At 40.0% G+C, this 15,742-nt stretch overlaps 2 protein-coding genes across 5 annotated transcripts in view; one reads left to right on the plus strand and one right to left on the minus strand.

Moving 5' to 3' along the window:
* Nucleotides 1–8,745, plus strand: part of LOC127434734 (progressive ankylosis protein homolog B-like) — a 23,442-nt gene extending 14,697 nt beyond the window's left edge. The window contains exons 11-12 of one of the 2 annotated variants that reach the window (XM_051687679.1): nucleotides 31–130; nucleotides 8,599–8,745. In XM_051687679.1, the coding sequence (XP_051543639.1) occupies nucleotides 31–130; nucleotides 8,599–8,736 (238 nt within the window). In that variant the 3' untranslated portion in view covers nucleotides 8,737–8,745. Of the gene's footprint in view, nucleotides 1–30; nucleotides 131–8,595 lie in introns of both variants that reach the window. The other variant, XM_051687678.1, reaches the window with a different exon arrangement.
* LOC127434727 (uncharacterized) overlaps nucleotides 8,738–15,742 on the minus strand; it is a 50,948-nt gene continuing 43,943 nt past the window's right edge. For 2 of the 3 annotated variants that reach the window (XM_051687669.1, XM_051687667.1), the window contains one exon: nucleotides 8,738–15,644. In XM_051687669.1, coding sequence (XP_051543629.1) covers nucleotides 15,429–15,644 — 216 coding nt within the window. In that variant the 3' untranslated portion in view covers nucleotides 8,738–15,428. The remainder of the gene's footprint in view (nucleotides 15,645–15,742) is intronic. The other variant, XM_051687668.1, reaches the window with a different exon arrangement.

The raw sequence follows: 15,742 nt of genomic DNA on the forward strand, positions 1-15,742 counted from the left end.
TTTGATTTTGGTGATGTTTTTGTTGTGCAGGGTGCATGGTGCCACACTGGGAGTGGGATCTTTATTGGCAGGATTCGTGGGGGAGTCCACCATGGTCGCAGTGGCTGCCTGTTATGTATACCGAAATCAGGTGAGGCCCAACCTAGGTTCTGCAGAATTATTAGAGCTAGTGTCCTATATAAAGCAATTCATTTTAAATGGTTGGAGTGTGTAATTTCTTCAGCACTTAAATGAAATTGTGAAATGATCTGTTTTTAAACAGGTTTCCTGTACACTCCCCTTGTCGGTAAATGGTCTGAATGAATGGATTACTTGTAGTTCTCTTGGTTTATTAATCTGGGATAGGAGAAAGTATATTAACATTGAAAAAAAAAAAAAGCCAGCACAAATGTAATCCATATGACTCCAGGAGTCATGTGGCGCCATGCGAGGGTTGGACGTGTGAACGACGTGCTCTGCGCACTTTGCTAGTTTTTAATTCTTTTTGTATCATAAACCAGTGAGATTCGATACATCCTGCTACATAACTGTTCTAAGAAGTCAACGTGTTAAAGAATTCAAAATCCTCAGGCTCTGGAGATATTAAAAGACACTTACGTGCTCAAGCTGATACCTCAGACAGGGCCGCAGACCAGGGACTCGGTTTGGACGGTGCGGCAGGAGAAATTCAGCTGCATCTGGCGAGCATGTCTGTAATGCTGCCGAAAGTCGTAGCGGACCTGGAGGACCTTGCTGTAATACGTCGATCGATTATGTCGATGGGGGTGAAATTCTCTGAGTTGGTTACAAGATTCGGGGACATCGAGAAACGGATCGATTATCTGGAATCATCGTAGAGGGAATTAGCTGCTAATCCGCTAGCGACCAAGATAGACTTTGAATGCGTTTGGGAAAAACTGGAGGATTTGGAGAATCGTAATCGCCAAAACAACGTCCGAATTGTTGGAATTCCTGAGCATGAGAAAGGCCGAGATATGGTGAAATACCTAGATGAGCTCTTCTCGAGTCTGCTCGACATAACAGGTCATAAGTTGGAAATCGAGCGAGCTCACAGAGTCCCGGCTCGGAGATCCACTGAGGAAGACAGGCCCCGATCAATTCTGGCCAAATTTCTGAGATCATCCGATAAAGATCTTGTGTTATGTGAGGCGAGGAGTAAAGGAAGGCTTTCTTGGAAAAACCACAGCATTTTCTTGTTCCCAGACTTTGTGAATTCGACAAGAGAGAAATGTTATCGATTCAAGAAATGCATGAAACTTTTACATCAACAGAAGTTCGCTTTTGCACTGATGTTTCCGGCCAAACTGAGAATAGATACTAAGGATGGGCACAAAATATTGACATGCCCTGCATGTAAAAGCAAAAGCTTATACGCCACACCTCCCACCACCACCCCTGCAAAATCATCTTCCTTTCTTATCGCGGCTGCTAATGGTTCCAAGGCGAGACAGAACAATAATGGGGAAAGAGGGCAACCCTACCGGATGCCCCTATCCAGAGTAAAATAATCTGAAATTAATCCATTCGTTTGTTCCACCGCTACAGGTTGTCTATATGTAACTTAATCCAACCAATAAATGTACTCCTGAACCCATACATTTCCAAAATCTTAAAAATATAATCCCATTCTACCATATCAAACGCCTTTTCGGCGTCAAGTGAGATGGCAGCGACCGGAGACTGATCATTCGCCACTGACCACATGATATTGATGAAATGCGTAATGTTATCAGAAGAGCTGCGGCCCCGAATAAACCCCACCTGATCTATATGTATAAGAGATGTCATAACTTTACTTAATCGGTTAGCCAAAATTTTTGACAAAATGTTACATCTAGATGGATCAGGGAAATTGGACAGTAACTTTTATACTTGCTTGGATCTTTGTCCTTTTTTTAAGAATCAGACTGATCCGGGCTTGTGTCATGTTTGAGAGAAGCTTTCCTTTCTTTAATGATTCCGTTTAAACTTCTAACAAAAGTGGAGCCAATTCTTTAGCATAAGATCTAAAAAATTCAGCGGCAAAACCATCTGGCCCCGGAGCCTTGCCTTTAGGTGAGGCCTTAATTACCTCGTCAAGCTCCTCCAAGGTTATCTCAGAATCTAGAGAATTTTTTTGCTCGGTTATCAATTTAGGGAGTTCTAATGGTTCCACAAATTTTCTAATATCTTCATCAGTAGACAAAAATGTGGAACTATAAAGATCAAGATGGAACTCTTTAAAGGCATTATTAATATCAATGGCCGAGGTAAATCTCCACCAGCAGATTTCACTGAGGGAATGGTAGAAAAAGACACTCTCTGCTTTATATATCTAGCCAAAAGCTTTCCTGCTTTGTCCCCTGACTCAAAGTATGACTGTCTTGCCCTGAATAACCAAAACTCCACTTTCCGCGACAAAGTAGTATTATATCTGTATTTCAATCGGGTCAATTCTCTGGGGCCATCAGACGACATTCGGCGCTTCAGCTCTGCCTCGGCACTTTTAATATTCCCTTCCAACTCCATGAGTTCTCGTGCTTTGGATTTTTTGGTGAATGAGGCATACTGTATGATCCGACCCCTAAGAACTGCCTTAAATGCCTCCCAAGCCACACCCACAGAGGATACTGAGGACCAGTTGGTCTCCATATAAACATTGATTTCAATCTTTAACATTTGTTGGAAATTAGGATTTTGCAAAAGGGATACATTAAAGTGCCAACTATATGATTTCTTTTTCTCCATATGTGGCAACATCTCTAAACTCACCAGGGCATGATCCAAGACTAAGATGTTTCCAATTGAGCAATCCACAACAGATGAAATGAGGGATTTATATATAAAAAAAAAAAAATTCTAGAATAAATCTTATGGACTGATGAAAAAGAAGTATAGTCCCTACCAGATGGGTTCAAAAGTCGCCAAATATCTGCAAGACCAAGATTTTTACACATCCTGTGAAGCGTCACTGTTGCTCTCGGGGGCTTACACACTTTTGCTTCACTATGATCAAGGACTGAGTCCATCAAAAGATTCAAGTCTCCTCCCAATATTATATCATGAGGGGTGCCAGCGGCTTGCAGCATCCCTTCAAGGTCTACAAAAAAGCCCTGATCATCAATGTTAGGTGCGTAAATATTAGCCAAAACCAACCTTTGCCCCTAAATTTCTGCTAAAACAATAATGATTCTCTCTAATTTATCTTTAATCTGTTTGAGAAATTTGAATTGTAGATGCTTGCTTATCAATGTAATGACTCCCCTGCTCTTACTTGTGCCAGCACTAGAGAAAACATGTCCACCCCATATCTTCCCAAATTTTTCAGTTTCCTGCGAGGAAAGATGTGTTTCTTGAAGAAACACTATATCACATTTCTTATACTTAAGAAAAGAAATAACCTTCCTTCTTTTTATGGGGTGCACCAGCCCATTCACATACCACGTGGAGAAAGATAACCCACTCATATTAACATTTGACATTTTGATATAATAAAAAAAATAAATTGTGTGTCAAAAACAAGATTATACAGACCACATTCCAACGTTAATGCAGCAATCAAACCCCAAACTTCCCCCTGAACCAAATCCAACAGAAAAAAGAAAAACGTGCACATTAACCCCGCGCACGACAGCTCAAACCAGCGTCAATCCCTCTAAACTCAAAAGGTCCATGTATGCCTGCGAGAGCCCCCGTGACAACTTTACCATCGGATTGCTCAAGTCCGGTGCTTCTGCACAAATTTTGTAAGGCAAAATTACATAACAGAAAATACTTTGTAAAACAAACCCCAGCCAATAGGCAGAATAAAAACAAAGAATGTGTAGATTCATTCACAGAACTGTCTCGAAGGTTTGTTTCTCCACAAAACAAATTCCAGCCGATATAAAGCCGTTCAGTGTCCTCGGACAGACAGACAAGTTTTCAATGAGCCGGCTGTTTATGAGTGCAGCAGATAATGTAATCATTCCAATGACCTGCAAAAATACTTCACAAAACAATTTCCAGCCAACAGGAGGCAGAAGCACAAAGAATGAACAGATTCATCCACAGCTGTCCCGAAGCAGTGTTATTCCACAAAAAAAAAACTCCAGCCGCTAGGCGGAACCAGCACAAAAAGAAACAAAACAGGCGTTCCGGTTCCTTGGATGGTCTAGAGTGTATTGAGCGAGTCAAATTCACTCAGAGGCCGCATAAAAAAAATACACCATAACTTACTCAGCCCGTCAACTTTATAAAAGACATCCTTTGTAGATATTTTTCGGCCATCCTTAGTATCCATTCTCAATCTGGCCAGGAACTTCAGTGTAAAAGCGATCTTCCGTCGATACAAGAGTTTCTTGAAGGAGTGTTATTCCACAAACCAAACTCCAGCCGCTAAGCGGAACCACCACAAACAGAAATGGCGCCCAGCTTCCTCTTACAGCCGAGAGTAAGTACAGCGAGTTAATCCACTCTGGAGCTACATGAGGAACACCAAATGGCTTACTCACTCCATTGTTTCTATGAAGGACAGTGCTTGCTTGGGACACGTAAATACTTTGCGGCCATCCTTAGCATCTATTCTCAGTCTGGCCGGAAACATCAGTGCAAAAGCGATCTTTCGTTGATGTAAGAGTTTCTTACATTCCTTGAATCGACCGCGTTTCTCTCGTCAAATTCGGGAACAAGAAAATATTGTGATTCTTCCAAGAAAGCTTTCCTTTGCTCCTTGCCTCGCGTTGTGCGAGATCTTTATCGGATGATCTCAGAAATTTGGCCAGAATTGATCGGGGCCTGTTTCCCTCAGCAGATCTGCGAGCCGGGATTCTGTGAGCTCGCTCGATTTCCAGCTTATGGTCTGTTATATCGAGCAGACTCAGGAAGAGCTCGTCTAGGAATTTCACCATATCTCTGCCTTCTTCATGCTCAGGAATTCCAACAATCCGTATGTTATTTCTTTGGCTCCTATTTTCAAGATCTTCCAGTTTTTTCCAAAATGCTTTCCACGTCTATTTTGGTCACGAGCGGATTAGCGGATAATTCCCTTTCCGATGACTCCAGATAATTGATCCGTTTCTCAACATCAGCCAATATTGCAACCAACTCAATCGACGTATTACTGCGAGATCCTCCAAGTCAGCAACTACCTTCGTCAGCATCACAGACATGTTGGGCAGTTGACGCTGGATTTCTCCTGCCACGCCGTTCAAATCGAGTCCCTGGTCCGCAGGCCCATCAGAGGTTTCCGCTTGAGCACGTAAGTGTCTTTTAATGTCTCCAGAGCCCGAGGATTTTGACTTCTTTGCCATGTTTACCTCAAAGAACAAATATGTAGCTGGGTGTGTCGAATCTCACTGTATTATACCATGAAAATAATTTAAAAAAACTAGCAAAGTGCACAGAGCTCGCGGTTTACATGTCTGCTCCTCGCATGGCATCACGTGACCCCCCAGATCAGTCTGATTCTTAAAAATGACAAAGATCCAAGTGAGTGTAAGAGTTACTGTCCAATTTCCCTGATCCAGCTAGACATTTAAAAAATGTCAAACATTTTGGCTAACAAATTAAGTAAAGTTATGACATCTCTTATACATACAGATCAGTTGGGGTTCATTTGGGGAACGCAGCTCTTCTGGTAACATTAGGCATTTCATCAATGTCATGTGGTCAGTGGCGAATGATCAGACTCCAGTCACTGCCATCTCACGTGACGCCGAAAAAGGCGTTTGATATGGTACAATGGGATTATCTTTTTAAGAGTTTGGAAATATATGGGTTCGAGAATACTTTTATTGGATGGATTAAGTTACTTTATAGACACCCGGTAGCGACTGTACAAACAAATGGATTAATTTCAGATTATTTTATTCTGGACAGGGGCACCCAGCAGGGTTGCCCTCTTTCCCCATTATTGTTCTGTCTTGCCCTGGAACCATTAGCAGCCAAGATAAGAAAGGAAGATGATTTTCCAGGGGTGGTTGGTGGGAGGTATGGCACATATGCTTTTGCTTTACGCAGATATTTTATCATTCGTCTCCGACCCCACTAGATCAATGCCTTGCCTCCACAGAATTATTAATTCCTTTTCTAAGTTCTTTTCTCAGGATCAGTCAATTGGTCTAAATCCGAAGCTTTGGCTCTGACAGCGTACTGCCCAGTAACGGCTTTTCAGCTGGGCTCCTTGCTTTAACTACCTGCTACAATCTCTCCCTGTAGATGGCCCCCTCTCTTATTTTAAGCAATTTGATAGCATAGCGAAGTCCTTCATTTGGAATGGTAAGCGTCCCAGATTACATTTCAATAAATTACACAGGCCGATTGACAAAGATGGGCTAGGCCTGCCCAAGATTTTGTTTTATTATTATGCATTTGGTCTCAGACATTTGGCTCATTGGTCGCTTCCACCTGAGAGAGCCCCTCCCTGGTTTTGTATTGAACAGGAAGTTCTTGCCCTTATTTTGCCATTGCAAAGCCTTTCTATCAAACTAACCAGAGAAGTAAGTTACACCCCGTTATCTCGCATTTACACGTGGTATGGACAAAAGTGTCCAGAGTGTTTAATTCGGACATTTATTTAAATGTTGCCTCGAGCATATGGCTGAACCCAAAATTACATATTAATAAATTCCCTTTCTGCTGGTCAGAGTGGATTGTGAGGGAGGTTAACATGCTCAGTGACCTATATGAGAGTGGAGTGTTGAGATCTTTTGAAAATATGGTTCAACATTTTAGGATTCCCAGATCTCAGTTCTTTAGGTATCTACAGCTGCGCCACCTGCTCTGTACTATTTTCAGGAGTAGCATACACCCTCCTAAAGTGGCAGATACTTTGGAAGTGGTGATTAATGCTTTTGGAAAAGGTCATAAGGCATCAGTATATTACTCCCTGTTAATACAGAGTCTGGGGGATGGAACTTCAACTTCTCTCGATATTATGGGAGAAAAATTTAAACTTAGTATTGGAGGAGGGAGTGTGGACTAGGATTCTAAAAAACGTCAAGTCTACATTTAGAGATGCAAGGGTGCGTCTGATTTTGCATTGATTATATTGGACCCCATCTAGATTGTATAGGCTTGGTTTAAAAGACACACCCACCTGTTGGCGATGCCAGTTGGAGGATGGCGATTTAACACATGCTTTCTGGACTCGTGGATTCAGGAGTTTTGGTTGAGAGTCTAGAATTTTGTTTGCGAGGTCCTGGGCACTCAAGTTCTGTTCTGTCCCAGACTTTGTGTGTTGGGTGATGGGGCAGTTATTGATATAGCCGATGGGTATGTAAAGAGGTGGATCCTCACCGGCATGATGATCGGGAGACGGATAATTCTGAGGGGATGGAAATCAGCGAGCACTCCCTCTTTTTATGAATAGTGCACCGAATTGGGCAAGGTAGCATCATTTGAAGAGATGTTGTACAGACGGCTTGGCAGTTCGGTTGCATGACAGGAAATGGGGCAGGTTTTTGGAGGGTGCTCAGTGACAGGCTGTGGAGAGAGACATTTTGTTTTGTTTGGGTATATATTTGTTGAATTAGGTATTTTTTGTTGTTGCTGTTTTTATATATATATATATATATATATATATATATATACACACACACTACCGGTCAAAAGTTTTGAAACACTTACTCATTCTTTATTATATATATATTTTTTTTTTTAGTAGTATTCATCAAAACTATGGAATAACATAAATGGAACTATGGGAATTATGTTGTGACTAAACAAAATCCAAAATAAATCAAAAATGTGTTATATTTTAACAACTTCAAAGTAGTCACCCTTTGCCTAGAATTTGCAGACATGTACTCTTGGCATTTTCTCAACCAACTTCTTGAGGTATCACCCTGGGATGCTTTTTAAACAGTATTGAAGTAGTTCCCATCTATGTTGGACACTTATTGGCTGCTTATTATTATTATTTTTTTTTATTTTTATTAAATTTTAGTTTTATAATGAAATAAATTAATATGGTGGCACAATTATATTTTTGTCTACAAAACCAATTTCAAACATTTAAGCATACGCCTTCAGATCAAAAGATTTTTAAGATCTTGAGAAGTGTTTCAAAACTTTTGACCGGTTGTGTGTGTGTGTGTGTGTAAAAAAATATATATATATATATATATATATATATATATAAACACACACACACATATATATATATATATATATTTATACACACACACACACACACACACACATATATATATATATATATGTGTGTGTGTGTGTGTGTGTGTGTTTCCTCTTGTCTGTTATACCACTGGATGTGTGTAGTGTGTGTGGGGGGTATAAATTGATTCAGTGTGTGTATCTTCTGTTTGTGTAATCCTGTTTTTCGAATCAATAAAAATTAATTTTATATATATATATATATATATATATATATATATATATATCAATAAAAATTTATTTTATATAATATATATATATATAATGCATCACCTTTAAGTCTAACTCATGATTAACTGGAAATAAGGAGTATTTTTGCCTTATCTGCCTTAGAGGTTTAAATACACAAGATACTTATGTGACATGATGGTATCTTACGTGTCCAATATAATATGTGTTCTGTTTTTATTTTATTTTTTATTATTATTATTATTATTATTTTTTGTGATGCTTAATTTTCAGCAGAAACCCCCAGATACAGAGATGGTTGTGGAGGAAGACAACTCTTCCCCAATGAATGAGGTCACCTCCAGGACCCAGTTAGATGGCATTGAAGAGGATGAGAATGAGAGGGTAGAAAGAGAGATCAATGAAGATGAATGAATTTGAGGATGAGAAAAATCACCATGAGGATGGATGATTTATTTATTCAGAGAGGGTAAAGGGGTGGATATCTGTAGCAGTGCAATATCCTGATTGGATCAATGATAATTAAGTGTATGTTGTGTGATTGTTTTGTCCATTTGATAGATTAATATCAAATATTTCTACATTTCAAACAATCCCTTACCCCAAACTCCAATGGAAATGTCCAATCGACAGACCCCAGGATGGGACAGAATGAGCAGATCAGTCAAATACTGGATTTGCATGTCTCCATCAACACACTTATGCACTTACGGAATCTTTTTGCACTGAGGCATATTTACACAAAAGTCTTCCTTAGATCCTTTTCTGCAGCCGCTGAACATTTTTGCCAAAACAGATCGATGCAAGCCACATTTTTATGGTGAGCCCATCCCTCATCACAGGCCCTGGGGCAACGGCCCTGTCCAGGAGAGAGAACTCCCCCTATTGGAATGCATTAAGAACAGGCTTAAAAATATTTTATTGACAGTGTTATCTGCTAAACTTTGACCCCCCCCCCATATTCTAGTGTAATTTGTTTTACTGACTTGGGGTATCGACTTGACATTTTGTTTATGTGTGCCAAATGATCAGTTTTATTTTTGTACACTATATTGATCTTGTCAGATTTTATTTAGGCTTCTTTGCATGTCTATATGTCACTATAGTATGTAGACATTTAAGCCTGAGTACGCACTCTTCTGTATGGACTGTTTATTTTGAGGTTTCGTGAACAAATTCTCTCTGACACATGATTTCTGATCCAGTATTAGCCATATAGCATCTGCTTGTTTCTTTTGGGACCACATTATATAATATATTTACAGTGTCCTTTTCCAGTGGAAGATCTAAGCCATTTATCATTTTTGCCATTATTTTATGAAATCTAATGTTAAGTAGGTCCTGTTTTAACTGTTGTGGGGTGCTTGTGGCCTTAGACAATATGTAAGCACATAAACATGCTTTTATGAATACACCATGAAAGCATTAAATTGTTTAAATGTTGAAACGCACAATAAATGTTTTTCCTAATTAAAAATAATACTGTATGGTAATACAGTAACTGAGTCATAGAATAATCTTTATTCATATTTCCTCAATCTTCTGATCTGTCAGGTCTTGAAAAATGATCATTGCACATAACCAATACTGTATAACTTTTTCTGAATGTTTGGAAATGTTAGTCAATATTAGCCTGTTAGTCATAAATATTAAAAGGTTTGGAGCTAGACTGTACAGACAAATGGCCATACTGTGCATTTGTTCTGGCTTGTGCAAGCAGTTTTTGCTTAATCTTAAAATTTTGTTCAAACTGGAGTTAAAAAATATTTTAAAACTACTCTTTGCATCTGAGGCCTAGTTCAGCTAGCAGTGTGTATTACCAGCTGCCTGCTAACATGATTTAATGATTTATGAAGTTGCTTTCAGCATCTGCTAAGGATGGAGCCCCTTAGGGGACTTGGCAGGAATTTTTTTCTTAAATAGTTTTACATGGCTTAATTGTTCTTTTACTTAATTGTTCTGCGTTCCCTCGCAATAAATTTACCATGGTTTTAATACAGTAACAATATTTTAACCTTGATATTCATAGTAAAATCAGTAATAACAGAAAAATTAAAACTATGGTAATACAAATCATAATTTTGTGGTTATTATGGTTTTACTGCAATTACAAAGGTATTTAAGCTAAAAAAAATTTTTTTTAAGATTGTGTAAAACAATTAAGAAAATGTTTAAAATTGAGGTGTTAAAAAGTATGAAAGAATGGATTGATAGGAACATTGTATATATGTTTGTATAAATGTGTCATGTAAAAATTAAGCAGTTAATGCAAATGCTAAATTTTAGTTTGATTCAAATAATTTATTGCTCTTATTTTTTTCTTTGTATTCTGTTTGTTTTTTTCTTATGAGTTATGAATAGGACTGTAAATGGAAATATTTAAAAAGAGAATATAAAACTTCACATAACTGAGACATTCCCTTTCATAGGAACTCGAACTGCGCAATCGCATTGGGAACAATATACATTCACGCCATGAGAACAGTAGCTGCCAACCGTGTGGTAAGCATATAGCGGCGCACAAGCGAACTAAAGCGTCTGAATAAAACAGAAGGAATTAAAAGTTTCATTTAGTACCCTGCGCATAAAATAAGAGACAACAGGATGTCTACCAACAGAGACTCCATTGATAAGCGCATGCTCAGCCGCTGTAGCGGCAACATAGACTTTAAGCATTGCCGGGGCTTAAAGGGTCGTGTTCACAGGGAGAACACGACCCACTCTGAACATCGCTAGACACTGGCGAAATGACAGAACGCGAACTGGAGACAGACATGCCTGCATCGCTCGCGAATCCAGCTCCACCCCTGGTTGCACACAGCCCTAGATCAAATGGCTGTGAATGACATTTCGATGTTGGGCAGCCAAAGTCTCAGAGTGGGCAAACATCACAAAGAGTGGGCAAACACTTTGTGAAAGTGCATGGTGCCAGTGCAAGTACGAACAGAAGGACGCAAAATTGATACGCTTGCCCCCGAAAGCGAATCTGAGAAAGCACCTGTGCTTCGGCGCAATATGGAAATAAATGTCCTTTAAATCTATTGTCACAAACCAGTCCCTCGGCTGCACTTGTGACATTATTTGTTTCTGCGTCAGCATTCTGAATGTACATTTCATTAGAGCAAAATTGAAACGTCTCAAAATCCAGAATGGGACACAAGCCGGCGTCTTTTTTTGGGACCAGAAAATAACGGCTGTAAAAGCCGCATTCTATCTGAGAAGGGGGAATCCCCACTATTGCCCCTTTTTCTAAGATAGAGTGAATTTCCCAAATCAAAAACGGGGCTTCTAGAACAGAAATGTCTGTCGGAACAACCCCATTGAACACCGGCGGAGCCCGCCTGAATTGAATTAAATAACCATGCTTTATAATTCGAAGTACTCAGTTTGAAATGTCCTACAGCTGCTGCCAAGCCAACAGATGAGCAGACAGAGGGATTAATGCATGGTTCTTGCATGCAGCGTGACCTTTAAGCACTAGATGGCGTACTTGGCTTACTTTTGGCGACTGCCCCAGAACCAGCGACACAGCGGAAGGAAGCCTTTGCTTCTCCAATACTATGGCTGGTTGAAGGGAATTTGATAATGTTTTTGCCTTTAATGTATTTAGGCATAAATTATGAGCACCCTGAAATGTATCTACAGTAGGTACGCTGACAGAATAAACCTTTTCCCTGGTATTTGAATGGGGAACAGTGTATGAACATTGGGGGTAATGTTTACTTGATAAAACTGGTTAGCCACAACAGCCCCAGCATTTTTTATGGGGGGACAACATGTGGTGCTTAAGTTCACTGTGTGTTTTGTGTACATTTGTGCCGGATGAACATCGAATTCTGTTATGCATGTCTTGAAACCTTTGGTCGTGGAGACAGAGGCTGAAATTGGATCAGGCAATTATAAAAAAACGGTCATTCTGAATGTATTTACAGCACAGGACACCAAATAAACCATCTCCCCTAGCACAGAATGGGGAATAATGTGCAAACATAGAGGGGAATTGAGAGCAAGCAGGCTCACCACAATGGCCCCAGCATGCTTATGGGGGGAACAACGTGTGGTGTTTATGTTCACTGTGTGATTTGTGTACACTTGTGCTTGAACATCGAATTCTGTTATGCATTTTGTGAGACTCTTGGTCATAGAGACAAAGGCTGATTTCATAAAGCATTTTTTTTTATGTTCGCTCCCCAGCAAGCTGTGGGGGAATACTGAACCATATTCTGGTTGTCGTACGTTCGAGGCGCATATAACTCATTCCGATACTGACCAAAGGGTAAACAGGAGAGAAACTAATATGTTTATATGATCCAATTTCATTCACTGAGTGGGGGCTCATACTTGGTTACACAGCAAGCCCGTCAAGCTCACATGTAGACCTATTTTTATTGCATATTGAATTATATTATGCATGCCCCGAGATCCTTGGTCATGAAGGCAGAGGCCAAACTCAAGCTGAAAACATTCAATGCTCGTTTCTCCAGCATAAATTACAGGGGAAACTGAGCTAAATAGGTGTACTGAAAAAAGGGTTAGACACTAAACCGATCCCAGCATATAATGGGGGAACAACGTCTAGTGCCCGGATAGCGTGAAACACCCTGGCAAACAAAAGCATCGCCTTGACCAACTCTTTCCCCAGCACGAGCCACTGGGGGGAAACATGAGGGAAATTCCAAACGGAGCCGATATTAGCTCAAAGTATTCCTTAATGCGATGCGCTTGGTTGGACTGCAAAACCATTGTGTGTAGATCCAACAGCTGACTGAAAAGAGCGACATCCATGCCGCCACCGAAAAATTGAGCAGATATAGCAGTGCACATCTCTTGTCTCGCCAGAACGCCCGCGTGGTCCACAAACAGGTGAAAGATAAAAGAAACGAGTTAAAATACCTTGCATCTCCTGATAGAATCCGAAAGAATAATAGCACAGATGAAGCACTGCGCGCGTTGGTTCACCATCACTGTGTTGGGGAATATTCTCTTATTCCAGCCCCCTCGTTCTGCGGCCGGACTCACCGGGCCATGAGTGAGCAGTTCACTTCGAACAGGCAGGGGGAGAGAGTGAAAGGCAGAGGCCTCTCCACAATTGCCTTATTTATGTGCATTCTCCCAAAAAAGACAATAGAGACAAAGGGGCCAATTTGTTCCTTACCTTCCAACGACTAATTCTCACATACAGCGTTTTTTAATGGCGACGGCTCAAGACATGCATGGTAACTTTTTTGCACGCTTTGTCAGAAAATGGCCGCCAAGCTATGCCTTAGATCATGTCAGAGCATGTTCGCACTCCAAACTTCTCAGACACAAAGTCGAAATCCCAAACGGCTCCTGCACACGGAGCTTCAAATCTGGAGGCCGTGGAACTGGAACAAGTGGGGATAACACCTCGTGGTGAGAAATTGCGTGCCTCAGAAAGCGCAGCTGTCCCCGTCGGACCCTTGTAATGTTTGGGAAAAAAATATTAAAATTGCTCTGAAATTTACGCTGTATAAATGATGTCCTTACGTGTTCACCACTCAAAAGGGAGGATTAATAATCCTCGCTTCAATGCGAGTCGCTGGAGCAAACGTGCTTAGACAAAATCACGCAATGAAGAACAGAAATCTGACTCCATGGCGTGAAAGCAAGCACCTTTATGGAGCCCGTGACATAGCTCCCTCCAATAAACTGGCATGATTGTATAAGGGCTTCAGACCACATGACACTCAGGGTGTGTCCCAATGCGATTACGCAGCTTGCGTTCCTACGAAAGGGAACTCCTTGCAAGGGAACACAAAACCATTACAAGGGAATGCAAACTATTGCGAGAGAAGGCAAAACTTATTGCGAGGGCACACAAAACTATGTCAGAAAATATATTCCCGCCCTGTCCTCTTAGGGGCTCCATAGCTAAGAACATAAATGTAAACGTAAAATAACACAATGAATGTGAGTGTATGGCAACACTTTAGAATAAGTTATTCTTACTTTAAACGTCTAACTACTCTTGCCTTTAAGACAATGTTTTGTGTAGAGCGTCATTTGATATTAAATTTCAAATTATACTTTTTAAAAAGCAGTTACAACTAATACAGAGGAAAACTGTCATGGCAATGACACCAGTATGGAAAACTATTCCATAAGATTCTATCAAAATGAGTGTGTTTACATGTACACCAATACGCAGACAACTGCCAAAAATCAGCTCATTCAAAAAGTCTGACAATGCAAGAAAACTTTGTTTACATGGGATTTGAAATCATCAGGTTATTCTCCGCTTTTGACGTCAAAACGTAAACAGGCATGCACACAACACTTGCACAAATTAAATAAGCTGGTAAGAATGCCGGAAAAGGTGTTTACATGCAATGTGAAATCAGGGTAATGGGCAAAAATCTACCAGTGTTGATTGGTTTTTGCTTTAATTATTTATGACCTTATCTGATAATGGAAAGCCATTTAAGGGGTTCACATGATCATATTGTCTTTTTTTTTAATCAGTGTAAGATTGTGCATATCAACATGCTTGTTTGTTTCCCAAAAAAATTAATAAATAAATAAATAAACAAACATTTGCCATTCATATGTAGCAATGCTTAAAAATGACCCAAGATATCTGACAGTCTCAACGTTGGCTAAAAAAGCCACAACCACTGCCAGTGGCATTTTTCGGGCATGTTTTATATTTTGAAACAATATAAATTTGATTGAATCTGCATCAAATGGACTTCAGCAGACAATGTGAATTCAGAATGTGAATACACTCAGAATGAACTAACATTCTTTTGAATCAATATTTTCTAAACTTGTTGTAAACTCTTAGTATTCTTTAACATCAACAAAGAAAATGATCAAATTTCAACTTGTATTCAACAGTGCAAATTAAGAACTTTGCTTCCTGTCTGCACCTATGTTACTCATCACAACTTTTTCTGACAGGCAGTGTGTTAGTGCTGTGATTAATTTTGGAAAAAACCTGAGCACTTCTGCTTGCAAAATGATCTCAGCAGATTGCTTTACATTCCCATCATTAAGCGTTTTCATTCGAATGACCAACAGACTATCAAAAAACAAAACATCGTGCCACCTTTGTTGGTCAGATTTGCTCTCTGAGGTCTGTGTTATCAGGTCATCATGATATCGGCTCTTTGCTGGTGTTGAACGGTCCTCCTGACCGGAACGTTGTAATGGCGATCGTCCTCTGTCACGATGCACACGCAGGGCCACTCCTGCTTGTGGTCATCTGGGTAATGTGTAACAAACTCCTCTGTGTCTGTCATGTACAGACGGAAGGCTTGAATGGTGTGCTGTAAGGCATAGCCCAATAGAAACATCTCTACCTACAATGCACAAAGAAAACATACATTTCACTTTTTGTATTTTGGTGTGATATATTAAAGCAGTAAGCCATGAGAGGCTGTTTGTCAGTGATTTCACC

Source organism: Myxocyprinus asiaticus, chromosome 44, assembly GCF_019703515.2.
Source record: "Myxocyprinus asiaticus isolate MX2 ecotype Aquarium Trade chromosome 44, UBuf_Myxa_2, whole genome shotgun sequence".
Lineage (NCBI taxonomy): Eukaryota > Metazoa > Chordata > Actinopteri > Cypriniformes > Catostomidae > Myxocyprinus > Myxocyprinus asiaticus.